The 27909-nt window shown below is 41.7% G+C and overlaps 2 protein-coding genes across 5 annotated transcripts in view; both read right to left on the bottom strand.

Annotated features, from left to right (window-relative positions):
- Positions 1–6119: 6119 nt before the first annotated feature.
- On the bottom strand, positions 6120–12903 carry LOC114769570 (retinol-binding protein 2-like). 2 transcript variants are annotated; one of them, XM_028962715.1, is made up of 7 exons: positions 9920–12903; positions 9303–9481; positions 9112–9213; positions 7879–8751; positions 7623–7678; positions 6812–6977; positions 6120–6330 (listed from the first exon to the last, which is right to left on the bottom strand). In XM_028962715.1, the coding sequence occupies exons 1-4, from the start codon at positions 9990–9992 to the stop codon at positions 8698–8700; spliced, it is 408 nt and encodes a 135-aa protein (XP_028818548.1). In that variant the 5' UTR covers positions 9993–12903; the 3' UTR covers positions 6120–6330; positions 6812–6977; positions 7623–7678; positions 7879–8697. The 2 variants fall into 2 exon arrangements, with proteins under 2 accessions (XP_028818548.1, XP_028818549.1); XM_028962716.1 differs by lacking the exon at positions 7623–7678.
- Positions 12904–15826: 2923 nt separating this feature from the next.
- Positions 15827–27909, bottom strand: part of pik3cb (phosphatidylinositol-4,5-bisphosphate 3-kinase, catalytic subunit beta) — a 60217-nt gene continuing 48134 nt past the window's right edge. For all 3 annotated transcript variants that reach the window (XM_028961896.1, XM_028961897.1, XM_028961898.1), the window contains exons 19-24: positions 27358–27436; positions 26923–27090; positions 24806–24929; positions 24558–24703; positions 24176–24308; positions 15827–16968 (exon numbers count right to left, since the gene is read on the bottom strand). In XM_028961896.1, coding sequence (XP_028817729.1) covers positions 16837–16968; positions 24176–24308; positions 24558–24703; positions 24806–24929; positions 26923–27090; positions 27358–27436 — 782 coding nt within the window. In that variant the 3' untranslated portion in view covers positions 15827–16836. The remainder of the gene's footprint in view (positions 16969–24175; positions 24309–24557; positions 24704–24805; positions 24930–26922; positions 27091–27357; positions 27437–27909) is intronic.

The raw sequence follows: 27909 nt of genomic DNA, 5'->3' as shown, positions 1-27909 counted from the left end.
GTTAAATGCAGAGGACAAATTTCACTGTGTGCACTTGTGTGCTGTGCTGCTGTGTATCACGTGTGACAATCACTTCACTTTCATGGGAAGATGGATGGAGCCAAATACAGGGCAATCTTGGAAGAAAACGTCTTGGAGTTTGCAAAAGACTTGAGACTGGGGCGGAGGTTCACCTTCCAGCCGGACAATGACCCTAAAAAATACTTTTGCAACCCACTGTATACTCTTCATGACATTTATACATCAACCATTTATCAGATCATCAAAAACATTGAGGAGAGAGGTTCAAGTGTTGTGAAGAAGTCTTCAAGGTGCCCAAATATGTCCAGTATGTGCCAGGACAGCCTCCTAAAGAGGATTAAGCTGCAGCATTGAGGTGCCACCAGAGTTTGCTCAGTAATGGCTGCAGCAGGTGTGAGTGCATCTGCAAGCACAGTGAGGCGAAGACTTTTGGAGAATGGCCTGGTGTCAAGAAGGGCAGCAAAGAAGCCACTTCTCTCAAAACACCAATGACAGACTGATATTCTGCAAAAAGTACAGGGATTGAACAGCATTAACAACAACATTTATTTCATATAAAGCCAAAAATCACATGCAGTATGTCTCAATGTGCTTTTTCACACTTGACCCTTCTGCAAACAAGGAAAAACTCCACACAAAAAAACTCTAGGAGAGAGAAAAAAGAAATTAAGAAACCTTGGGAAGGAGTGATAAATAGAGGGACCCCCTTCCAGGATAGAGTAAGCCTGCAAGTGGTGTCAGTGCATGGTTTGTGATGGTTTGTCCAATTGTAGAAAAAGTCATACAGTTGTAGAGGTGGAGAAGTCCAGAGTGTGTCATGGTCTACATTACGTGTCCATTTGAATATCCCTGAAAGCGTTAGTTGTTACAGTGGTGGTGGCATTGCCTCTGCTTCGTTTCATGCTAAGTCCTCATTTAGAAGTTGCCAGAAACCACGATTTATCTGCTTGTCTCTTCACTGCCAGTAGTCTGTGCACTTGATTTGGTAACAACAAACAGAAGCAGCGTCAGACAGTGGCATTGTATAAATGTGGTTATAGTGGTATATTGGACTGCTGAGGATTGGCAACCTGGGGAGAGGGGGTTTGATACATACTAGTCAGTGTATACTCATCAGTTACCAACTGTTTTCTGGCAGTGAATCACACAGGTTACACTTTGTCTGTCTTGGTTCCGGGGAAGAAAACAACACCAGTTTCCTGGGTCTCCTGCCAGTTGTCCTCCCGGAGGGCCGCAGTTATGGAATTATTTACAGAGGCCTATCCCCATCCAGGAGGTTTTGACAGGGAGACATACAGGGCAGATGAATACCTGAAAACCTTGAGCTGTGGGGGAGTCAAACACACAGACAGAGCAGTCATTCCAGAACATGTGGCTTATGGTTAACTTATCGTTAGGTGACCTGAAAATGTATTTTTCATAGTCAGCATCAGTTCCCCAATGGCAGAAGAAGTAAGTGCAATGGTGGAGTCAGATGACATGATGGACATTCCCGGTGCAGTGTGGGCTTTGGTTAGAGACAGACACCACGCAGGGGTAGGGTTGTTGGCAATCTTCCACTGGTAAGCATAAGACACCAAGAAGGAACTTCAGCATAGGAATATGGAGGTTGGCTCACCTTGCTCATTGTCGGGGGCTTTGTGACAATCAACCCAGCAGACTTTGATGTGATAGTCAAGCCTAATCTGCACATTAGGTCTTGGCCCAGAATTTTTTTAGGGCACAGTTGAGACAACAGAAAACAATGTCTGAAAAGGGGTGGTGCTCTCAGCTTTTCACACCAGAGGCACAGTGAAATGCTCCTGCTGATGATGACCTGATGCTGACAAGGATGTAATAGGACAACACCCCAACACTGGAGGTGGGGACAAGGCAGTGTGTTTTAACACAGAGTATGTGGCCCCCAAATATACCATAAAGTAGACTAAATTGGACTGTATCATCAGTTCAAATGTGGGGAATGCTTTGAAGGCATTGAGAGAGGTGAGCATATGTATATGTGTTTAAAGTGTTTCAGAGGCATGTGCCGCAGCTGTGCATCATGTTGGAACTCTGGGTTGAGTATTATGTTTGGAGGCTGTGTGTGTCTGTGCAGTGTAGATTCTGAAGAGTGCCTATGTAATTGTGTATGTGGTACAGGGGGTTATAGAGGTGAGATAAGAGAGTGTAAACATGTAGGTTGGGAGGCTTTGTAAGCTGGGTGGGTGAGGTGTGCATATGTGTGCATGTATGCAGCACCTTGTACATCAGTGTGTGGTGCGTTATGTTAAGGTGGGTTTGTGCTACGGAGCAAGTTGCAAGGGCCCACAGTTGGAACATGAGTGGACCCTGCTGTCAGGGGTGTTGTGACATGTTGTGTGTCAATGTTCTGTTGGATCGTGCGCAATGATGTGTCACACGTACATGATGGAACCTCACTACCCTCTTTACATTTACATTTATGGCATTTATCAGACACCCTTGTCCAGAGCGACTTACAATCAGTAGTTACAGGGACAGTCCCCCCTGGAGCAACTTAGGGTTAGGGTCTTGCTCAGGGACACAATGGTAGTAAGTGGGATTTGAACCTGGGTCTTCTGGTTCATAGGCGAGTGTGTTACCCACTAGGCTACTACCACCTTTACTTGTTTGGACTATCTGCTGCTGGTGTCCTCTCCCCCTCCCTCTCTCAATCTGCTTGGGTCTGTGGTTGTTGATGTTCTTGCTGCCACTGCGGGCAGTCCTGTTGCCAGTGTCCATGTTGTCCACACTTGAAACACACTTCTGGGTCATACAGTTGGTTTTGGCTCCACTGACGATTTCCTTGGCCACGGCAACCTCCACAACGCCCATGTCCGCGGCCTTCATTTTTGCCTCTTATCCAGATTTGGCCTAGGTCCTGTGGCTGTTGAGCTACTGCCTCTGACAGCAAGGTTAGCATGGCTTATATCATTGCTGATGGAACGGAGCAGTCTTTCCCAAGAGCCACATTCCTGTATCAGATCTTCTGGACACCGCATCCTGAGTGTTTGTTAAACCTTTTTTTTGCTTGGTGAAATAACTCTTCCACCGTCTTGGTGAGTCCCTGCACCATCTGGTTGAACTGCTCGCTGGCAGGGCTGGATTGGTTGGGACTGGAGGAGAAAGGGTGAGGTGTGAGTGGTCGGGAAACATCACCTCCATCCTCTGAGGTTGCAGAGAGCATTCCCGTGGTCGATGATGTATTCGGGAACCCAGGAAGAGAGGCTTCTATAGCTGCGGGCGAGGAGGAGGGGGAGTGGAGTAGGTTTGTAAAGCAAGGAGGAGGAGGAGCGGAGTCTGTTGGAAGGCGAGGAGGAGGAGCGGAGTCCAAATCCAAGTTTTCAAAGCAGTCAAACATTTGTTAGCCTCCGAATAAGGTGAGGGTTGTGAAGAACCATTATGTGGAGGTGGGGCTGCAGTCCCTGTCCCCTTCCCCAAATCTAACTGAGCATTATCTCTAAGACCTCCCCCATCACTCGACACCTGGGGCAGTGGTGACCTAGCGGTTTAGGAAGTGGCCCCGTAATCAGAAGGTCATCCTCGTCTTCCTCTGCTTTTCTGGGTCCGTGTAGTGGGGGCAGCATTCAAAGTAAGGAATCCCAGACAGCCCTCTTCCCAGCCACCTCCACCAGCTCCTCCGGCAAGGCCCCAAGGCGTTCCCAAACCAGACTGAAGATATAATTTCTCCAGCGTGTCCTGGGTTGACCCGGAGGCCTTATGCCGTGGAATACCCACTGACATGAATTCTGATTTAGGAACCAGAGCTGGGTTGCCTGGGTATGAACTGTCCAATCTCAGGGGCAGAAGTTGCTGAGGTAGTCAAACAGCTACACAGCAGGAGGGCCCCAGGGGTAGATGAGATCTGTCCTGGGTATCTCATGGCTTTGGATGTTGTCATGGTTGACACACCTCTGCAACATTGTGTGGACATTGGGGGCAGTTCCGGTGGTGTGGCAGACTGGTGTGGTGGTCCCTGTTCCAACTGTAGGGGATCACACTCCTCAGCCTCCCTGGAAAGGTCTACTCCAAGGTTCTGGAGAGGAGGGTCCAGTCGATAGTTGAGTCTCGGATTGAGGAGGAGCAATGTGGTTTTCGTCCTGGCCGTGGAACTGTGGACCAGCTCTTTACCCTTGCTAGGGTGATGGAGGGGGCATGGGAGTTTGCCCAACCAATCCACATGTGTTTTGTGGATTTGGAGAAGGCTTATGACCGTGTCTCCAGGGGCACCCTATGGGGGGCACTCCAGGAGTATGGGGTGGATGGGCTTTTGTTAAGGGACATTCAGTCCCTGTACCAGAGGAGCGTGAGTCGAACCGGTTCACATTGAGGGTTGAACTCGGCCAGGACTGCCCTTTGTTACCAGTTCTGTTCATAACCTATAATTTCTAGGCGCAGCCATGGTATGGAGGGTGTAGAGTTCTCGTTTCTGCTTTTTGCGGATGACGTGGTCCTCCTAGCTTCATCAGGCTACTCTGGTCCTCAACCTTCTGCTCTTGCTGGGAAGGTTCACAGCTGAGTGTTAAGCAGCTAGAATGAGGATCACCTCCAAATCTGAGACCATGGTTCTTGATCAGAAAAGGGTGGCTTGCCCGGGTTGGGAGAGAGGTCCTCTCTCAAGTGGAGGAGTTTAAGTCTTATTCACGAGTGAGGGATGAAGGGAGCAGGAGATCGACAGGCAGATTGGGGCAGTGTCCGAAGTGAAGACGCTGAACTGATTTGTTATGATGAAGAAGGAGCTGAGCCAGAAAGCAGGGCTCTCGATTTACCAGTCAATCTACATCCCAATCCTCACCTATGGTCATGAGCTTTGGGTAATAACCGAAAGAACGGGATCACGGATAACATGCAGCCGAAATGAGTTTCCTCCGTAGGGTGGCCGTGCACAGCCTTAGAGATAGGGTGAGGAGCTCGGACATTCGGGAGGGACTCAGAGTAGAACTCTGCTCCTCCACATCAAAAGGAGCCAGTTGAGGTGGTTCAGGCATCTGGTCAGGATTCCTCCTGGACGCCTTCCTGGGGAGGTGTTTCGGGCATGTCCTGCTGGCAGGAGGCCCCTGGGTCAATCTTAGGGTCCTGCCGAACAAGCTGGTGGACGTGGCTGGGGAGAGGTCTGGGATTCCTACTTGGGATGCTGCCCCTGTGACCCGGATAAGCAGAGGAAGACAAAGACGAAGACGAACACTTCTGGGTACACTAGGGTAACAGCTTATTCATAAGACCTTTGAAACCAGATGATAGTTCAGTCAGGACTTCAGCTTTGTTGTTCAACTCTGTCACTCCACCAGGAATCTCTTCAAATTTTACCAGCTTTTAGAATTTGCAGAGAATGCTCAGAGAATGTTCATGACTCCTCCAAGATGGTGGTGTGCCACAGCAGCCACTAATCCAGTTTACACAGCGGTCATCAATACTATTCCTGTAAACAATGCACATTATTGTTTCATGTACACTGTAACAAGGATAATGTGAAATCTACAGTAACTAGCTGGCAGCTTTTAGCAAGTAAGTTGCTGTAGAACATTCTACAGTATGCTTACTGTAAATGTAATCACAGTACCTACAAAATACTGTAATTGTTATTACAGCAATAATCTGAATACTGTAATCATTGTTACAGTAGTAAGCACAGACTGTATTTGCAATCACAGTAATAAAGTGCTGTAAATTTCATTACAGCACATATTAGGCTACTGCAATATGCATGACTGCATTATTTGTTATAATAAGTCATTTATAATTTGTTATAAAATAAAAATTATAGCATACAATACAATGAAGATGCGTTTTTTGTCGCAAAACATTTCATTTATTTTTTTAAAGCAGTTTACAAAACGTTTTACTTTGTAAAAAAAAACCACTATTTTCCCAAACAACCCTTTCTCTTCAAGTAAACCAATTTAAACACCAAGGCCTAGAATTATTTTGTAACATAATTTAAAAAAATACTGTTTTGTACTGTTTACATTTCCCTTTTCAGACATTGGTTTGTATGTGCAGTCACTGTATCCTGTAAAGTTAATTTTGATAATATAATAAAATTTACAATAAAACACACAAAAGCATCACCATATAGACAACTATCACATATTTCAGGTTTTGTTTTTTTGTTTGTTTGTTTTTTAAAAATTCCAAGTAAGTAAAATGTTCAGTTAAAAGAAGAATTGTAGAAAAATGCATTTGTACGAAAACATTTCAATATTCAACCAATAAACTGTTCAAGACTGACTTTACTGGTCCCAATGACATATATGGTTCCTGCGCCGTTTCTTCCTATACTGAATATGTCTTCTAGGGCTGGAATCTTCTTCCCTGAAGTGGAAGGACAAAGAGGCATTAGTTACTAATGTAGAGTAGAAATGTAAAGGCAGCATTAATCCACACTATTGGCTCTATGACAATTTTTTGAGACTCCCTACTTCCCATTGGAAACGTTTGGAAATGTTTCTATTACTACATGAAGGTGCAGTAGCCTAGTAAAATACACTACACACACATGCACAGTTTTACATATAGAAACACAAACAAGAGGGCATCTGTAAGACACTGCCCTGTACAGTGAATAAGTGTAGCCAACCCTGATCCTTGAGGGCCACTGTCCTCCTGCTCATTTTCCAACCATCACTGCACTTACAGCTTCTGAATGCCTGGATCAGGTGTGTTCAGTCAATCAGTGGGTAGAATAGTTGTAAAACTAGCAGGATAGTGGCCCTGGAGGATCAAGGTTGGCTATCCCTGCTGTAGAGTATTTTATTTCTGCAAAGTTTAAATAAATATAAATTAACAGTCTAACCTGATATCAGTTGTTCTGCCAGTCATACTCGATAAAACCTCTGATAAACGATGCCACGTGTGGATTGAGGGATTAATTTTTTCGTTGCACCATCCTGCCAGTCCTTCTGCTCAGCTGGACCTTGGAAGAACACTTGCTTTGCTCAGGATTTATCCTGACAATAAATCTGTAAATTCATAAGATGCCATATATTACCCCAGGAGAAAAAACTTACAAAGATTTGGTCCAATATAGTGATATTTGCTGATCCATGTGAGGGTAATAAATTATTGAAGTTTGGTACATTAACCTCTCACACTTGTAATTTTCTGTGCTACTTCCAATTCTCTAATATACCATAGAATGCAGAACTATTTTCTACTTTGTTTCACTACTCAGCAGCAGACCCATATTCAACATATAGGGGAAATATATTGGCATTGCTAAAGCAGAAAATTGTTCCACCAGAGTGTTGAGTACATGTGTGTCTGTACCGCACATGCTGTCTTGAAATTACAAGGACATTTGGAGATCCCACATTGAAACCTAAAGTTTGTGCGGTTTCTGTGCACTTTAACATGCTTAATATAACTGAGGATTGTCCCTGCAAAGAAATAACATTCTTTGCATTTGAAAGACATACTGATTACAGTAGTTGAACTGACTGTTTGGCTGGTGTTTGCTACAGATTCATATCCTGAAAAAAAAGTATGTGACAGACTTAAACATGTAAGCCAAAATCAATAATGTGTCAAAATGTATTCACTAGTTGGAAATGACACTCCTGTGTCCTCAGGTTATATGATCAAAGTCCAAAAATGCAGTGTCTTACCTGTTGCAGTGTCCTGTGTCGCCTAAGTCGGTTACCGTTGACCATACCAACGGTCGCTAGCGAAGAAGAAAACAATTGTAAAGCTAATTAGCTGTAGCTAGCTAACAGACCAAGAAGCAACACTACAAGCATAAGCGCACACAATTGCAAATAAACATCTATCATGTGATGCTTCCCCTGAACCAGACTTACGAGACCAGATAGCACATAATAATGTATAATTATTTAGGAGCTCAGAAGATATGCGGCGTCTTACCTGTTGCAGTGTCCTGTGTCGCCTAGGTCGGTTACCCTTGACAATACCAACGGTCGCTAGCAAAGGAGAAGACGAATGTCAAGCTAATTAGCTGTAGCTAACAGACCGAAAAGCAATACTTGAAAAAATTTACATTAAGCTAAATTAGTGCTAGGTTAAGCTAATACACGTACTGTTGCAAAAAATAATGAGTTGATTTACCTTTCTGAAGTCAAAGGACGAGGAAAGTGTTGAATCTTCTTTCATGAAAATAATGCGAAGCTGGCCATCAGTACTTCATTTCTTAATATTGAGGATGTAAAATTAAAAACGCTAGGTCGTCCTCTGGCTTCATGAAATATATCCTAGAAATATGATTTCTGTGTTCCGAATAACTCAAAGATGAGAAATATGAAAATTCCCGCTCAAAATTGTATTATGATATACAGCAATATGGTTTTACTGTAAAACAACAGCCGCCTAGGAATTTTAACCATGATGCTTTGCAGGTTCTACAGTAAGGATTTGTTCATTATACAGTAATAATGCTGTGAAAACTACAGAAATTTGTTACAGTGTATGTAGTGTAATGTAATGTCTGTAAATTGTATTGTATTGTTTGAGAAATACAGCAAAGAGAAATGCAGCAACTTGGTACTGACCATTGGTTAATTTGCTCCTTTGATGAATTACAGGCCTATTTGTACTCCTCAGCCTCAGCCTGTGTTAAGTTGTGATAAGTATAGATATTGACAAACACATATACCAGAATGCCAAAGGACTGATTTTTATTGTATTAAATATGATATCAACATATATGCTCATGTATACATTGACAGATCACTCTTTCTTCTTGAACACCTGGTGACACACTTTGTCTTCACAAGTGATCTCCTGCAATATAAATATGGACTGTTAATACCAATTCATTTTCGGGACAAAGCATTTCCACATCCAATGAATTGGCAGAATCCAGCTGTAACATTTTTAGATTTCAATAATATTTTCATTGCAGTCTTCACAAGCATTTGAACAAATTCCTTAAATTTGAAATATGTGATAAATGCAAATGAATCTGTTGACATGTCAGGAATGTAATTTGTGGACAGAGTTTAAATGTGTACATACATAGAACATGTGTGAGAAGTTAGGGTGGTTGTGTTTAGAGCAGAAATGAGCAAACACAAGAATATTTGATGCCTTACTGACTGAACAGAATAATAATAATAATAATAATAATAATAATTTTCTCACTTGATGCAGCAGGTCTCCCTCAATCCAGTGCTTCCAGCCACGGTTGGCTTTTTCACCTTTTTGCACACAAACAAGTTTATCTCCATCCCATGTTACCAGTGTCTGTAGGAGACATGGAAGACAAAATGAGCAAAACAATTAAAAGAAATATTGCTGGTGGAATACTGTTGAATGTGTATTAATCCACCCACCTTGACCACCCTGTTATCCAGGCCTTTAGTGTTCTCCTCAAACTCCTCCCCTACAGTGAAGTTTACCTCATAATTTCGGAAGGTGCTAAGGGTCTTGGTTTCAAACTTATTCCCATTCTGAATAATGACTTTTGTCTGTGTCAAGTGAACTGCAATCTTCCGTGTGGCAAAGTCAATATCTGCAGCAAAGAAAGAAACAGTTAATGTCAAAATAACCCACACATGTTCATCTGGACCCTGTTTCATAACTGATGTATATTTGAAACACACACACACACACACAACTCAAAGCAGGCCACTCCCACTATTCAGCCTTTGATGAATTAATCATTAAGCCATGCTGTTAAGTACTAGTGCACCAGCTCAGCATGATTCACATTTGATTGAAGTAGTCAGAACCTGGTTTTTAAATAGATGTCTACATTTATACATTTGAAATGAAAATAGAAAAGGCTACACTTGCACTCAAAGGACCAACAGCCTCAAAATACATTTCTATTCTGAAAAGTTACTCTTTTTTTTTCCTGTTTTGAGGATATGTACTATTCCAACATTGTCAGAAAGTAAAGACATCTTGCATTTCCCCAAAAAAACAAACAACAACAAAAAAAACATACCCAATGCTTTCATCACGTCTTCAAAGTTCTCATTCTTCACCATCTCCCAGCGGCCATTGTAGTCTGCAGGCATATTTGCTTTCAGAGAAAGTGCAGGCTTGAGAGCAACAGAGTGGTCAGAGAGCAACAGAATGTGTTCCTACCATTTATACCCATTGTGTGTGTGTGTGTGTGTGTGTGGGTTCTAAAGTACAGAATTCTCCTGACAATTTACCAACCAATCGACAGTTCATTGGGGGTGGGGTTTGAAGCAAGAGATGTCCACGCACAGAGAATGTTATCAGCAGAATATACAGATAGCATGAGATATCAGTCACTGAACAGTGAGCAGTAATGAACTTTAACACCCAGAACACAGTTGGATGTGATGTGTATCAATCAGTGTTGAAATTCAGATAGTTTAATGGTGTGGATTGCTAGGTAAGCAACAAAGTTTAGGTAGGTGGTACATGACAAAGTAACATCCTCAAAAATGGCCAAACCCAGGATTTCCTAGGAGCAGATTACGCTCAGAATAACAATGCCTGTGTTGTGTCCCCATAGCGCATGCCATGGCCGTGGCCATGTAGGTTGCACAATTGGACCCAGCCATCCACACAATGCAAAATGTTATTAATCAGTCCAGGACACCTTTTTCAATTGTTCTAAGCCCATAGTTCAGCAGTGACAGTGATTGTTTTTTGTCATTGTGATACACCTCACATATCTCCATCAAGGACACTTTGCCCAAGGTTCTGTAGCTGCATTGCGCTGCCAACATTAAATGCCGCTGCAATCTTATAAAACACTGTCTGTGCCGCTCTCTCATTCTTCTGTTGTTTCCCCTGCTCTTGCTCGTCCTGCATGTAGCTGAACTTGCTATTGCTGTGGATCAGACAGGCACATTGCACACGCTCAGTAGTATCCTGCTGCTTAAGTGAAATGTAAAACCTGTAACTAAACTGGACACTATTGGAGAAACCCATGGTAAAGCATTTATTCTCTCAATCATACCTGTGTCAATTAGCTTCAACTAACTCTGTAGGTGAAATTGAAAAGCCTGAAGTAAAGATACTCATGTGCCTATTGCAGTTCTTGGCGAATTATCTGTTACTGTGTCCTGGAATGAATGTCAGACATGTTTGTTCATTGTGGAATCTGGTATCGCTCTGTTGGGCATGGATTTGATCAATGGCCTCGGCCTGTGCTTCAAGGGCACAACTGTGCAGCCCTCTACCATGACCTCATTTTAGGTGATGACTACTGCTCCGCTGCACATCAAGGTTTATGCTTAAAGCCATAATGTGACTCCTGTACACCAGAAATGCTGTTTACCCTTCTCTGTCAGAAATGCTGTGAGTGCAGAAATACAGTTTTGCTTGACACAGGTGTGATTGAGAGAAGATGCTTCATCATGGGTTTCTCCAATAGCGGTTGTTCAGAAGAAATCCAGTAAAATCTGCATGTTTGTGGATGTGAGCCCAACAAGGCTGTAGTAGTTGACTCATTTCCTCTTCCACACTTTGAAGCCTGCTTCATGGATCTACTGTTTTCTCTGCTATAGACTTGGAAAGTGCTAACATCCAGATGCCACTCCATGAAGAAGGCTGTGACTTGACAATCACCCACAATGGACTGTTCAGGCTATGCTGTGTTTTATAGGGTCTTGCTTCTGCTCCATCTGCCTTGCATTGCTGCTACTCAGCAGTTGAAAAGGAAGCTCTTAGATGTGTCTGGGCTATAGAGAAATGGAAGACTACTCCTACTTGTGGGGATGAAAATTGACATTGCGTACCATGGAAAGCTACTGTTACAGAATTGTGTTCCGTGCCACTCCACATGCCACAATAGATTTGACTCTTTTTGAGTTGTTTCTTGGTAGAAAAATGCACATACGTCTGCATGTCATTTCACCACCTCCAGCACCTGAAAACACACTGTGCTTCATCAGCATGTATTCCTGAGACAGTCCAAAATGAAGACCTACACGAACCCAGCCATGGCGCCAGTCTTCCACCTTTTGAAAAAGTAGACAGGGTGCGCATCTTAAGGCCTCCTCATGTTCCAAAACCGTATCCCTGCTATTTGCCTGAGTACATATCTATTGGCTAATAGCAAGAAATGGCATACATCACATTTAACCAAATTCCAAGTTCCTTCTGCATCTGAGAAGTCCACCAGCTTGCAACATGATGGGCGTACGTGTGAGAGTTCCCGTTTCTAATCGTTTGGAAATTGAGGACACTCACACAACCCCTGCTCATGTCAGACAACCTCCTTGTTGGTTAGATTATGTGACTTAAGGTTGTGATTACACACATCTGAAGTAGTTTGTACAGACGTTCATTGTTGATAATCTATTACTTTCTTTTAGTACTATTAGCTTTTAGGTTTTTGCTGTTCTTATTAAAAGGGGGCAATGGCAGTTGTGGCTTAGAGTGTAAGGAAACAGACCCATAATCAGATGATCTTGGTGGCCCTGAACCGCCAAGGTGCCACTGAGCAAAGCTCATGGCTGCCCACTGCTCACTAAGGGTGATGGGTTAAAAACAGAGGACATATTTTATTGTGTGCACCATGTGCTGTGTTTCAGTTGGATATGTTGGAGTGTTGTAGAGTTGGAGATAAGACTTTTTTGTGTGTGTTAATGGCACGTCAATATTTTGAGGTTTACATCGGGTCCTCTACTGTCCCTGTAATTTTGTTTATGGGGAAAAAAAAAAATACTATTTTTTTTTTTTGCGGGGGGGGTATTCTGTTCTTTGGGCCATAGAATGGTTTCCAATGCTCTGTGTTTGTGTGTGTTTCCTGGGCGGAGATTGGGATTATGGTTCCGCCCACTGATTCCCTCGTCAACTGCCAGCCAATCAATGCACAGGCCCAGGGAGCAGTAAAGGACCATTCCAACTACCAGTCGAGGCTCCTTGTTGTGGAGCCAGAGGAGAAGGAGGTGAGAGGAGAGTTTTGGAGTGTTGTACAGTTGGAGATAAGGCTTTTTTTTTTTTTGTATGTATGTGTGTTCGTGATTAGTGTGGTTAGTTGTGGCTTTGTTGTGTAACTGTACAGTCTCTCCTTTCATGGTGTGTTGTCCATTTACAGCATTTATCAGACGCCCTTATCCAGAGCGACTTACAATCAGTAGTTACAGGGACAGTCCCCTTGGAGCAACTTAGGGTTAAGTGTCTTGCTCAGGGACACAGTGGTAGTAAGTGGGATTTGAACCTGGGTCTTCTGGTTCATAGGCGAGCGTGTCACCCACTAGGCTACCACCCCCCTAATCCACAGGAGGTGTTGTCCTCCTGTGGATTGTTGTGTAGTTGTTATAAAATGGCACTTGAGGTTTGGTTTGTTCACCACTCAATGTAAATAAAAGCACTATATTTTTGGGCCTAGACGGGGATGTGACAACACTTATACCGTTTTTTTAAGAGCACTTTTGATTTGACGCTTGCTTTGTGCGAATCTAATTCTTAAGTAAGGGGGGAATATGTTGTGTTCTATAAATTTGCCATTAGGTGAATGACTCAATGGCATACACTACAGGGCAGGACGTCTAAGTCCAAATCCATGGCAACCATCTGCCCTGTAGTGTATGTTAATCAAGCCAACTGGACCGGAGAGCAAGACATTGGGTCTGGAATCTGGATATGGTGGCCAATGAGGAGCTGGGACTTGCTGGGATCGCAGGGTGAAGCAACCTGCAGCCTTTAGGATGATTAGAAGGCTTGTCACATCTTTTGTGTGACCATGTCAGTAAAAAAATCTTTAGAATCCGATTTGATAACTGATTGTCCAGACCATGGCACAAGATGCTGATAAAAAATGTGGCTGCACTTTGGGAATTACGGTTTTGAAAGTGATTTGTCAATGTGAAGCACAGCACACTCTTCACACAACGAAATGTGTCCCCTGCATTTAACCCATCATTCTTAGTGAGCAGTGGGTATCCATGAAAGGTGTGTTGGGAGGATGCTTTGCTCAGTGGCTCCTTTGTGCCTCCTGAATCTCATTTTTCTCTGTTCCAATGTTCCAACTACTGACCAGTCTTTCTGCAGCGTTCCAAATTCTGCTGAGGTGGGATTACTGTCTGGTCAATTGCTGTACATTACTTGTTCCATTCCCCTGAAACACAGTTTAGTGAAACAATTGCTGCACCAGATATGTTTTGATTCTTCTAAAACATTTGAATGTTATCATTGTACCACTTTTTTTGGTCATAATTCTTTTCTTATGGGTTGAGAGAGTTTTACTGCAAACAAGATTTATTTCTTATATAGCCCAAATTCACATATCTCTATGGACTTTGACAGGTCCTACAGTAGACACCCCCACACCCCTCCAGTTACGGCCAATAACAGACTACTGTAAGCCTGGCAAAATTTTGCTATGAGTTATAGACTGTCGCAGGCCACATCCTGCTAGATCACTTTATAGAAATCCATTACTATGGCCCGGTGATATAAAGCACTGATAATACAAAAACTACAGGTCCCATATGCAGTGCTTCAGTGCCATTGCACGAACGCGATCTGGAGCAGTGAGTGGTAGTAGCCTAGTGGGTAAAACACTTGCCTATGAACCAGAAGACACAGGATCAAATCCCACTTACTACCATTGTGTCCCTCAGCAAGACACTTAACCCTGAGTAGCTGCTGATTATAAGTCGCTCTGGATAAGGGCATCTGATAAATGCTCTAAATGAGCAGTTTCCACTAGGGATGTGCTATAACACTGATTTCCTGATAACTCATACAAAAAAGAAATGTTTCTGAAAAATCTAAAGATAAAGTTTGTCCTCTGCATGAGCACCTGCAAGAAATTGTCCCTCATTTAGGGTTGAGAAACTTGAGAAAGAAGGGACTTAAGAGGAACCCATGCGATAGATGTCTCTTTATCCTGGACTTAAATGACACTGAATCTGAGAACCAAACATTAGTCGGGAAAGCTGTTCCAAAGCAGGGGAGTTCTGTAGCAGAAGGCTCGTCACCCTGCTGATAATTTGTTAATTCTTGTTAACAGTAAGAGCTCGGAGTCTTGTGAACATTATTCTCGTGTAGGGTAGTACTCTGTTAACAAATCACTCAGTTAATCAGGGACCAGTCTATGCTGACCTTTGTATGTTAATAAAAGAATTTTATAGTCCATGTAAAATGTTACCGGTAGCCAATGCAGTGAGGATAGAATCCGTGTAATGTGTAATTCAACAAAATGGGTCCTCTGCTTTTAACCCATCACCCTTGGTGAGCAGTGGGCAGCCATGAAAGGCGCCCGGGAAGCAGTGTATAGAGACGGTACTTTGCTGCCACCTTGGTGGCTTGAGATTCGATTATGGGTCTGTTTTCTTACCCGCTAGGCCAGCCACTGCCACTGCCAGCCACTGTGTGTATGGTCCAGGTGGTCTGGAGATGTTGGCCAAAGTAATAGGAGAAATATGCTGCTTTCCTGTTTAAATAACAGGAGATCATTTCATTACCAAGACTTCAAAGGATGTAGGTTTCCTTGAGTATTCTCCTTTATGCATAATGTTGATTTTTTCCATCATAAATACAAGCCACACCTCCATCACAACCATTTGTACATGAACAATGATCACACAAACCTCCCTCTTACTTCCTGTCAGGTCACACATTGAGCATGAGACACAAGCATTTTAACCAGTTCACACGCTCATACGCCACACATGGCATTTCACATGCTTAGAAATTATTCATGTTTACATCAATTCCTACAGCATGTTTGACAAACTATTCAAGCACCTCCCCATTTGAGTGCATGCGCAGATTACTCCCCCCATTGTTTGTTCTGTTTCAATACAATCATTTGGAGATCTGATCTCAGAGCTCTGATGTTTGTGAACGAATTAAAGAATTCTTCCATGGTAAATAACAAAAAAATATTTAAAATACAAAATACTACTTGCTTAGTAAATAGTTTAATAATATAATTTTAATAGAATTCAATATAAACCTGTACAGTGGGTTGACCATGTAAGAGACTTGGGCTAGTGGAGTAAAGGATCCCTACTACATTCACAGGTGATGCTGGGTCCAGTTATTTCTCACTGACCTGGAGACAATAGAATGAATCTTGAAATTCTGCAGCCTTTCACAAAATGATTTCCAAAATTTGATAATTTGATAAATCTAGTTTCTGGCTATGTTAAATGGGTAGTGTCAATGCTGGGCTGATGACCTCACACATATACAACACTGGCTCATTTCCTATGCTGCAAACACATGCTGCCAGTTTCTCCGTAGGGTCAATTTATTAAGTCATCTCATAAAATAGATTCTGTTCCTCTCACTCTTCTCATATGCTCACGCACTCACCACAATTTGTAAAATGAAAGGACACTATGGCTTGGCCAGGGACACCTTACAACCCTGCCCTCAACACACTAATTCCATTTAGGATTCCTACAAACATGTAGTTCTCTCTGCAGTGGTTTATTTGTGCAATTCAGGGTACCATAGTTTTTCATGATATCAGTGATATAGACTTGGTGCAAAATTCAGCGCTATCCTACACTGACAGGAATTACAGTACTGGTGGCAGGGCCACTCCATAAAGTACAGTGTTTAAAACCCACAGACTCTCTTCCATGATAAAGTATTCTGGCACATACTGTGTAAAATATATAAAAAGGAATGTTCTCGCCATTCAGACACATTCTTTGATGGATTTGACACATATGAAGCAATTGCCCTAGAAACACAAGCTCTGATTGGTTTGTTTTGAGGGCAGGTCTTGACTGTCCATCAAACTCCAAAAGGAATAGGCAGTGTTTCCTGGTTTGTTAAGATCTACCTCACACATACTGTACAAAGTAGGGAGGGTTAGTCAGGCTCACACAAGAGAGTGTCCATCTGCAGTCCAGGAACTGGGCGGTTTAAGTTTTTTGTGCATATAATGTGCATTTAAGTGCATGTTTGTGTTGTTTAGGAGGCATGGGCAATGTGGTGGGCCATCCAGTTGACTTTAGTGGTCCAGCTTTCTCTCAACGCCTCATCAAACTTCTGTCGGAACTGTTTCAGGGCCTCCTCTTCAGATTTCCCCAGAGCCAGAGAGTCCTGTGGGCACACATATCATACACATCACACACGACATATGGTGCCAACCCACCACCAGGGGCACATAGAACTCACTCACACAGGTGGCCAACTGACCTATTTATGACTGGAAATTACATTTCATGGTAGAGGATCTGATCTCAATCAAGTTTTTGAATTGTACAATCTGACAAAATATGAATCCAGGATTTCCATCATAATCTCATGATATCATTTGTAGAATACAAAAGTAAAATAAAACACAGCACAGAAATTATGGTTGTGACAAAACAGAACACCAAGACAGATTTAAGCATTAAGCAGCTTCAACACAATACAAGATAGATTCCCATAATGTGATCACAAAATTATTCTTGCACCATTTCTTAGCCTGGAGACACCCAATCCCAGATGGAAATACATGCAACTTGCAGCACATTGAAAATTTCTACTTGCATACTAGACAGCATAGCAGCAAAATCATTTAAAGAGATCATATACAGGACTATACCGGATCTGATTAATGCATTCAAAATTGCTGGCTATGTCCCTTCATTTCTTGAAACAGTCATATGACCTGGATGCAAGTGTAATCATGAATTACTTGGACAACACCAAGTCTGCTAGGCATGGAATGAAAAAGTTCTTCAAGAATAACCTCTTTTAGAGCCTGAATGCTAGATGGAGAGTGATGCTCAACTTGCCACTTCAAAATTCCCTATAGGTGTTCGATTGGGTTCAGATCAGGAGAAATACTTGGCCATTCACTTTCACTGTGTTCTTCTTCAGAAAACAGAAAAAACAGTGATCTTTGTCTCATCATTGCAGAGTATACAGTCCCTGACAAAGTCTTGTTGCTTATCTATTTTGTAGAAACACCTGCTATTAACCTGACTTTTAGTTGATCAATTGGTGTTAGAAATAGCTGATATGAAAACCAAATGTTTAATGCATTGAAATGAATTAGTTTCACTGAAAAAAGGATTTATCATTTAATTAAGACAGAGAGGTCAAATTTTGTAATATCTTGTATGACTTCCATGAGCTTGAAGGACTATCCATGAGGTTTGGCAAGGATTCATAGAATTTATTGATTTATTAAGTAAGGAATAGCAAAGAAAGCAGTCTTGCATGCAACCCAGAGTTCATCAATATTCTTTGGTTTCATCTTCCATGCTTCCTCTTTCATCCTACCCCACATATGCTCAGTGATGGTCATGTCTGGTGACTGGGCTGGCCAATCCTGGAGCATATTGATCATCTTCGCCTTAAAGAACTTTGATGTGGAGGTGGAAGTATGTGATGGAGCACCATCCTGCTGCAGAATTTGGCCTCTTAAGTTTGGGAACATAAAAGGTAGCTACGATTTTTCCACCACCAAACTTCACTGTTTTCTGGGTAAATCTCGGATCCATGTGGGCTCCAGTAGGTCTCCTGTAATAAATTGAGGTGACTGTGGTGTAATTCAATAGAAGTTGTAAATCCTTCTGCCACTTTTCCAGCATCCATCCTTTTAGTAGGCTGTGGGCCTTGGCAAATGCCACACGTTTTTTCAATTGTCTTTTGTTTAGTGCTGGCTTCTGGCACTGATTCGACTGTGGAGGCCATTTTGACACAGAATCCGACAAACTGTTCTGGTTGACACAGGAAGTTCAGGTCTCGTGGAGCTCTGCTGCACTGGAAAATGGGCTGGCCTTGGGTTTTGGGGGTCTGCCTGACTTGGGCTTCTCAAAAACATCTCCAGTCAGCGGCACTTGAGGTCAATTTGTACACAAGCGACAATACTTTTGTCAGGGACTGTAGAGTTCCAGTAGTCTTCATCTCTTCCAGCATGGGCCCTAGCAAATCCTAGGCATGCTTTTTTGTGCATGGGCTTTAGGAGAGGCTTCCTTCATGGACGATACCCATGCATGCCATTCCTTTGCAGTGTGCACCGTATGGTGTCACTGGAAAGGGTCACTCCAGTTTGGCTTTCGACTGCTTTAGCTAACTGCAGTGAACTTGCATGATTTTCTTCAACCCTTCTCATCAGAAGACACTCCTGTCAAGATGCTAACTTCCATGGACGGCCTGGACATAAGATGGTTGCACTTCCATCTTTCTTAAATTTTTGGATCACTTTTGCTACAGTATTTTGACTGATATGTAAAACTTTGCTGATCTTCTTGTAGCTCTCACCTTTTTGTGTAAATAAATCATTTTCTTTCTCAGATTTTGTGACATTTCTCTTCCATGTGACAACATGAAATGGGAAGGGCTTTTCTTTGTTAAGTAATGCCCTTTTATAGACACCTGTCTGCTGGACACCTCTTAAATTAATCATTAGACTCATCTGTGGTTGAATGCCTGTTAATTTGTAGTCTTAACTGTAGTCTTTTTTTCTAAGACTATAACTGGGGTGTACTCGTTTTTGCAACATGGCCTTGAATCGATTTGTTAGGAAAGTTTTTGTGTGGAAATTAACAAATATTCTCGAAAGTGGTCTTAGTCTCGAGACCAATTTTTTGTGGTCTCGCTATAGTCTTGGTCTCGATACTATTTGGTCTTGGACATAGCAGTCTCAATGAAGTGAAGAAAAAGTGATTAGTTGTCTCGTGACAAACCACAGCACAGCACCCAGTGAAATGTTGTCATTTCCATGAAAGGTGCCCAGGGAGCACTGTGTAGGGACGGTACTCTGCTCAGTGGCACCTCAGGGGCACCTTGGCGCTTCAGGATTCAAGCTGGCAACCTTATGATTACAGGTGTGTTTCCTGATCTGCTAGGCCAGGGGTCGGGAACCTGTGGCTAGTGAGCCAGATGTGGCTCTTTTGATGGCTGCATCTGGCTCACAGACAAATCCTTAATAAAAAGATTAAAAAATGAATTACTTTCCTACCACTTGTCATACGTGTATGTGAATACGGAAAAACTCTGCTTCCGCCAATCACAGCTGTCCTCCAGGACAACACCAAATTTTTATAGGCAGCTAGCTAATTGCAGAAACCCTTTTAATAAAAGAAGATGGATCAAAAAAAAAGATGAGGATTATCATACTTTTCAGCAGGAATTGACACGGGAATTCACCTTTGTGGAGAGAGAACTTTCTGCGTCTAATATGTAATAGTAAAATTGCATCGATGAAACACTCAAATATAAAGCAGCACTTCAACATGTCTTACTACATACTTGATGCTCGCCTACAGGGCTGTAAATGGAACTGCACCCTCCTATATCAATACAATACTACCTAGCTACACTCCTGCATGCTCTCTCAGATCTGCAAATGAAATGAGACTGAAAATTCCCTCTTCACAGGGTCTCCGATTCCAATCAACTCTGTTCTCCTTTGTTGTCCCTGGCTGGTGGAACAACTTGCCCTGCTCCATTCAACTAGCCGAGACTACTACCACCTTTAAGAAGCAGTTGAAAACCCTGTTATTCAAAAAGTATTTCAGACAAATCTAACACTTACACACGCACATGCGTACACACTGCACAAAAAAAGGTGGGCATAGATTTTTTTTTTAAATCTAGATTAATCTCACTGTAATCTTGGAATTAATCTAGATTAAAATGGCTCATTTGGATTCTGACGAAGGCATTCAGAATGTGTGTGCTACCCAATAATGACTAAAAGTAAGTCTTTGAGAACGGGTTTCTCAAGCCAGGTGGCGCATTAGACCAGGGGCTCATCTCCTGTTTCCAAAATGCATCACAAACTGCTTGAGAAAGCGGTTCTACTATGATAATTGGTGATGAAAATAAATAATGTTCAATAAAATGTACTTGTGTTTACCAACTGTTTGTTCAGTTAAATAGCTGCATCCATGTTACCACGTCACGTTTGATGTGGTAATTTCACAGTTCGAAGACTCGTTCTCGCCCCCTACAGTGCAATTCGGCTAGGTATACAGCCGCGCTAAAATATCAAGGTGAAAGTCATCATAGTGTACCGGTTCTTCTTCTGCGTTGTGTAACTTTTTGATTTCATTTCTTGAACCACAAAGTGTATTCTGTACAAAAAGCAAGGTTGCGTTAGAACATCGCATCACACATCGCACCTTTCTGCACCTCTCTCTACAATATACAGTATTAAAAAAAAAAATCACTAAATAACACACATGCAAAATATTCCTAATATGTACATAAATTAAAATGAAAGAAATAACTTTTTGCACACAAACCCCACGCACCTCTCACAACTCACGCCATGTGTCCAAGAGAACTAAACCGGGTCTCCAACCCACTATCCCAAGGGCTCGGCTGCATCCAAACAATTTTCGGGGGGTGATCAAAGTTTTAGAACCCACATAACTTTTTACAATAACCATAAATTGAACAAACAAAAATACAGAAACATATTTGACATAACCAGAAACATTAACATACACATTCTACAATTAAACAAACACCCGAATGGTCATTATAATTTTCTCACCCACATCAGAATACAGGTAAACAAAATAAAAGTCTTTAGAAAATAAGAAAATAAAAGACACAAGAAAGAAGAAATATACTTATAAATCTAGGTTAACCATTTAACTCTGGCACAATAGCTTGCGTAGTATAGACCCAGCTCCCAACCCAACTTTGTGAATAGATTAACGGCGATATTTTGTTTATCGCCCGATAAGGGTCTCACATTAACGCAGCACGTTAACGCTGATAACGGCCCACCACTAATATATATATATAATCATTTTATCTTCGTCTAGCACTTAATCTCCGAGCATGGTCTTTGCTGACAAGTTAGGCCTTATCAGGGCTCTTAGTTTTTGTAAACTCAAAATCTATAGAAATCGAACGAGAACGAGAATTGCTGGTGTCTTCCTCCTGTAAGTCGCTTTGGATCAAAGCGTCTGCAAAATAAAGTAAAAGTAAAGTACATTTGCATCAAAATACAGCAAGAAGGAAAGCATGTCAAGAGCGACTGTTTGGACCCAACAAGGTGACTGGCTTTCCAGCTCTCACAATTGCTAAAATACCAGCAAAGCTAGCTGAATTCCTTTCACAGATGGCAAGTATGCCAAAACATTCATGCTTTGAACATCAACTGTTCACGATTGTACCATCTGATGGCAAATCAAATTGAGGCAATACAGGTAAAGGACATAAATGCAGCAACATTCTTTTCACTGGCTTTGGATTAGTCAAGACATAAGCCATTTATCCCAGTTCAGCGTGATTGCAAGTCTTTTCACAGAGTTTGCTAAAGAAAGAACTTATTTCATTGTGTACTAATGTTGCTCCATGCAAAAAGAGGATTTGAGGTGATTCTTCGTGAACATGAAGAAACCCATCCAAGTTTTCACTGCATCCTACATAAGGAGGCACTTTGTGCTAAGATGTGTGGCAAGCATCTTGGTGAGGTGATGTCGCTTGTCATTCGAGTGGTCAGCTTAATTTTTTTCCAGTGCTTTAAATGATCACCAGTTTTAAAAAAATGAAAATAATTATCTTGGTCTGTTTCTGCACAGCATTGCTTGTCAAGAGTGAAGGTGCTCAGCCATTTCACGGCTTGTCTGAGTGACAAGCTAAATCTTGAAAATCCAGAGGGAAATGTTAGCAGTCTTATAACATCTAGATGGAGTTTCTGTCTTTTTGGAAACACACAAGAGCAACATGAATAGACTTCAGAATGTGCTGCACACTATAGACACAGAACACAGATAAATATCTATTGCAACAGAGTCAGTTTATCTGGAACATATGATTGATGCCCAGATAAAACCAAGATAGAGGTCATTACACTGCTAGAGACACCAGCAAACAGTCCAGTCTTAAGATGAATGGTGGGCCTGATCCACTACTTAGGCAGGTAAGACAAAGCACCTGTGTTACCGTTCTACGACGTCACCAAAGTCACTATAGTAAGCACAGACTCCAGCAGTTACGGTGTCAAAGATTACTCAAGCGAATGATACACAACAACCATACTGCAGTATATGTATCTTGTTAAAACCTTATAGTAGCAGATACACCCTGTGGAGTGGAGGCATATGAAGAAGAAGTCAGCTGTACCTGGCCTGTCTACTCCACTAAACTACGAAAGGCATGCCTAGAGACAGAGAAGGACAAGGATATGAAGCACTGGATGGGCCAGGTACGCATTCGACATTCCACATGCTGTGAAACCATATTGCATTGTGAGGCTGCACCGGTCAGCTTTCAAAGGTTTATTCCAACATGGGGAGAGAATCATCATTACATGGAGCATGCATGCTGACGTCCTTTTCAGGATCCACAGCGGACACCAGGGAATTGTGAAAATGCAGAGAAAGAGCCAAAAATGAATGTATGGTGGCTGGCTATAGGTAAAGACATTCAGCAACTAGTCAAGAGCTGTAGACACTGTCAGGAAACACGACCAATGCAGAAGAGAGAATTCCACTCCTTAATAGTCCATGGGAAAGGGTAGGAGCTTACATAAGTGAAATACACAAACAATACTTTATTTCTCCAGCTGAAAGAGCCATACAAACTGCAAAGAAGTGCATGTCAGGGTTTCCACAGATCCTTAAAATGTCCTAAATTCGAATATCCAAAAACAAATGAGAGAGACAAACTTTTGATACTTATGGATCATGACCATTTGGTTTAGCCCGCCCTAATTAGTGTTTAATTTTTGTACTTGTCATGTATGATTTATTTTTGTAGTACACTTCTGTTGTTGTTTTTTTTATCTACACCTTTGCACGTTTTTCTATCACTGTTGGGAACAAAAGGCAAATAGAATTAAAAAAATAAAGGAAGAGAACTTTGATATATTTTGGGCCTCTCCTTTTGACTCCGCTGCCAGACATCCTGCCACAGTCACTAACTGTAAATCAGTGAACCAGCACTCTCTTAATAATGTTAATTTGACAAATTCGCTAAAAGAAAGTGTATTTATGAATGTCAGTGAACATTTGAAAGCCAAATGTCCATTGTCTTCAATTCAAAGCCAGGGATCATTACCCTCATATTCATAGCTTGCCTGAGATGTCTGTCCATGGTACAAAATACTTAATATGAACATCTTTCTGGTACATCCCATCTCTGTCTAGCAAGTGTTCTGTCTAGCTAAGGTGCATACCCCACATCCTAACACTTGGTGACGGGCTGTGATACAGCTTTCCTTGTTTTTGAGCAATGTATTATGTATCCTATTTTAATAAATAGGTTTAAAAACATGTATTTTCCTAAATGAGTTCTTTTTATTTTGGTCACCACTACGTATAACATTGAGAATGTATGTATTTGTTACCTTTAAATACTGGATGTCTTTGACTGAAGTAAGCTCCGGAAGGCCAGCAGTGAGCATCAATGCAAAGAGGGTAATGATGAGATTCCCATTCCGTCTAAGAACCAGATATGCCTCCTCACAGTACTGCCTAAAACTACACACACACACACACACACACACACACACACACACACACACACACACACACACACACACACACACACACACACACACACACACACACACACACACACACAAACACAAACACAAATATTGTGCTCTGCATGCTGACAGGAGTCTGTGTTTGGTTTGATTAACACAAGTGCACTACAGGGTACAAAGCACACAGAGGCACACAGGGTAATAAGGAGAGAATGAGAAAATGCACAAGGCTAAAACATACCTGCCAAATTTCTCCGTGTTGGCGGTCTTGCCCTGCTGGATGACGTGGATGAAGTCATGTGTGAGGATGAAAGGCACCCGCTCTCTCTTAATTCCAAACTTTGATTTAAAGTTGCCCAAGATGTGGCCAAAGTCAATGTGAAAGAGCTGAGGAACATACACCAACACACAAACACAAAAAGGTAATGTTGATGTTGACAAATAACTCAATATAAGTGTTAAACAGTGTGGAAGTGTCTGTTTTTGTACCTGTCCTGTGCTACGAACCATAATGTTGTCACTATGGCGATCTCCAATACCCAAGACATATGTGGCAACACAGTATCCAGCACACGAAAGTGTGAACTCCTCAATGGCACGTTCCAGTGTATCACTGTGGCAACACATGAAATTGAGTTCAATTTTAACCAGAAGATGATATAAATTTAGTGTTAAATCAGACAAAAGACCAACTGCTCCCAACAAACATTTCTTGGGGTGAGACGAAATGGTAAACTTGAGAGAACTGAAAATGGCTGATGTGGCTGATGTTTGGCAGTTCCTTCCAATAGTTTTCAATGAGATTAAGGTCTGAAGACTAACTAGGCCACTGCAAGACCTTAACAGGCTTCTTCTTGAGCTAATCCTTTGTTGCCTTTGCTGAGTGTTTTCGATCAATGTTATGCAATGTTATGTTACTCACAAGCAATTTCCAATGCCCTGGCAGAGTGGCATCACCCAAGATTTGATGTTACATGGGCCCCATCCATCCTCCCTTTGATGTTGTGCACCACAACACTTTCACCTAGTCTTCCTCTGAATCATTTAGATGTTCATTGGGAATCCTGTAGATGTGCTTTCTTGAGGAGGGAGACCTAGCATGCTGCAGGGTTCAGTCCTTCACTGCTACCATCAAGGAAATTTGACTCCTACTCAGACCTTGTACATCCATAGATCCATAGAAGTTTATCTATCGTCATGACTCCAGCAACACTGTTTCAAAATTCCCGGCTCTCTGGTCAACTGCTGGTGCTCACTGCACACATCATCAGAGCACTGATGCACTCGACCTAGGTATGAGACAGCTGCTTTCTGGGCTAGATAGAAGACCTAGAGTGGAGTCACTCAGCTGAGTGGATTTGACTGTTCTGCGCCCTGTTCAGAAATGTTATGTTTTTTCCACTAATTTTAAATACTTTTTAATACATCGTCTTTGTCAAATAAAACATGCTTCACACAGGGTCATATCTTTGAATCTAGACTGACTCTCTTGTGCCTCAAGGAGACAATGGCATGAGCCTGAACTTTATTCAGCTCTAAATGAAGCTTGCCCCTCTGGCTAGTCATATCTTGAGAAGGCACACAGTACTGGCCGGTGGCCTTGTCGGGACTTTTTTTCTTATTACCTGTACTGTCATCATTTGATTGCCTCTGAGATTAACACCTCTTCTTCATTTTTTTCCCTTTTTGACCGACTCACTGCAAGGACACTTCAGACTCCTCAGCTACTATCCACTGCCACAAAGAAGGAGGTTAAGAGCATAATCATAAAGATGAAATCCACCTGTGCACTGGATCCCCTCCCCTCCTTCGATCTGGCTATATTCCACCTGCACTTAAAATGTTATCAGACCACTCTTTAAAAATCCCACACTAGATCCATATGACGTTGCAAATTACAGACCTATCAATCCTTTCAAAATTCCAGAAAAAGTAGTAGCTGTGCAACTCCATAACAACCTCATACTTAAATAGTATGAAATAATTCACTCTGATTTCAGTCAAGACCACAGCACAGAAACAGCACTGGTTAGGGTGACAAACGACCTGTTGATGACAGCTGATGCATCATCATATTAGACTTGTCTGTCGCCTTTCACACCATCAAACCACAAGATACTACTGCACCGTCTATGAAACACCATATGTGTTTATGGAACTGCCCCCACATACCTCAATGATCCTCACTCCTCAGAAAAGCTAATACTCCCTTCGTTCCTGCTTCATCAACATCCTCAAAACCCCATGGACAAAGCTCCACACAACAGGGGATCAGGCATTTTGCTCACCTGCTTCCCAGATCTCCTGAACACTCTTATACATGGTCTGAAAGGTCCTACCCTTGTTGATATATATATTTGTGACTTTGAGATTTGTTTGAATAGTGTTTTATAAATAAAATGTATTATTCACCCTAACCCTGAGTAGGTCCACAAGGACAGGCATCTTTTATACAAATTTTTCTTCCCTGACTTTATATAGGAGGGCATAAACTACTGCTTTTGTGTATGCATTGAGCCCACTTCTGAACAGTCTGGTAATGACTAGTATATGTAAAATAGTTAAACCAATGAATTGTGGATAGAATCTGACTGATCAAACCTCACCCAGAGTTCTTCTCTTTCAGCCAGTTGAGGAGCGCATCCTTATTAAAAGCAGCGGTGGCAGCCATGTTGCTACTGGTCTTCAGGATATTGGCAATTGTGTCTGCCGAAGACACCACCTCAATCAACCCAGAGTGGTCTCCTGTTGCCAAGCAGCCATAGGGCACAATTCTAAAGGAGAAGCACATTTATGTCACAAAAAGAGACATTGGTTCACCTTTTCTATATCAGAACTCCAGTAAGCTAATGAATGTATTCATTAAATCAATCCTTTACTAAGTAAAGGTCACTAAACTTGGTACAACAGTGTTTATGAGAGTTAAGAGCATATACTTATGCTGTCATAAAATTAAGTTTCAAAATCACTGACAACCACAGACGCGAAAGGAAACAAATGATATGGAGCAAGAGATATCAACCAGACAGACACAAGCATACCTGAGATCCAGGTTGGCCTCTTTCCATAGGAGGTCCATCAGCTTCAGGATCTGAAGAGTTAACATGTCCTGTCTCAGGTCTGAGAAATTGATAGAATAGTTAAAAATATTGTAATATTGTAATATATTCAAACAACATATATTTGTCAGTGAGTGAATATTAGGTTTTAGGTTGATATATATAGGTTGATCATATTTTTTTTTTCTTTAATGTAATGTTTTTTCTTTGATTGCCATTTATTTTGAGACTTGATTTGAGACAAATCAATACCAAGATGTTGAGAAGGAGCACGTGGCTATGTAGTGGCAAATCTGACAACCTTTGATTCTCTGAGTCTTCAAGGAGAATTCCTGAAACGAAGTGGACTGAACTTTTGCTCAAAAACCTCAAAAACCTTGCTCAAAAATACTACAGAATAAGCCCATCACGTAACTCATTTACCCCTTATACAGTCTATTAATTGTATACCTATTAACATGTTTTACTTAATTTCTAATTATTATTTGTAAAAAGACTAGAATTGTTTCTGCAGTTGAATGCAAATCTGTAAAT

The sequence above is a fragment of the Denticeps clupeoides genome, chromosome 19, assembly GCF_900700375.1.
Source record: "Denticeps clupeoides chromosome 19, fDenClu1.1, whole genome shotgun sequence".
Taxonomy (NCBI): domain Eukaryota; kingdom Metazoa; phylum Chordata; class Actinopteri; order Clupeiformes; family Denticipitidae; genus Denticeps; species Denticeps clupeoides.
The sequence above is the reverse complement of the archived record's forward strand: the minus strand, read 5'-3'. Positions and strand labels throughout refer to the sequence as shown.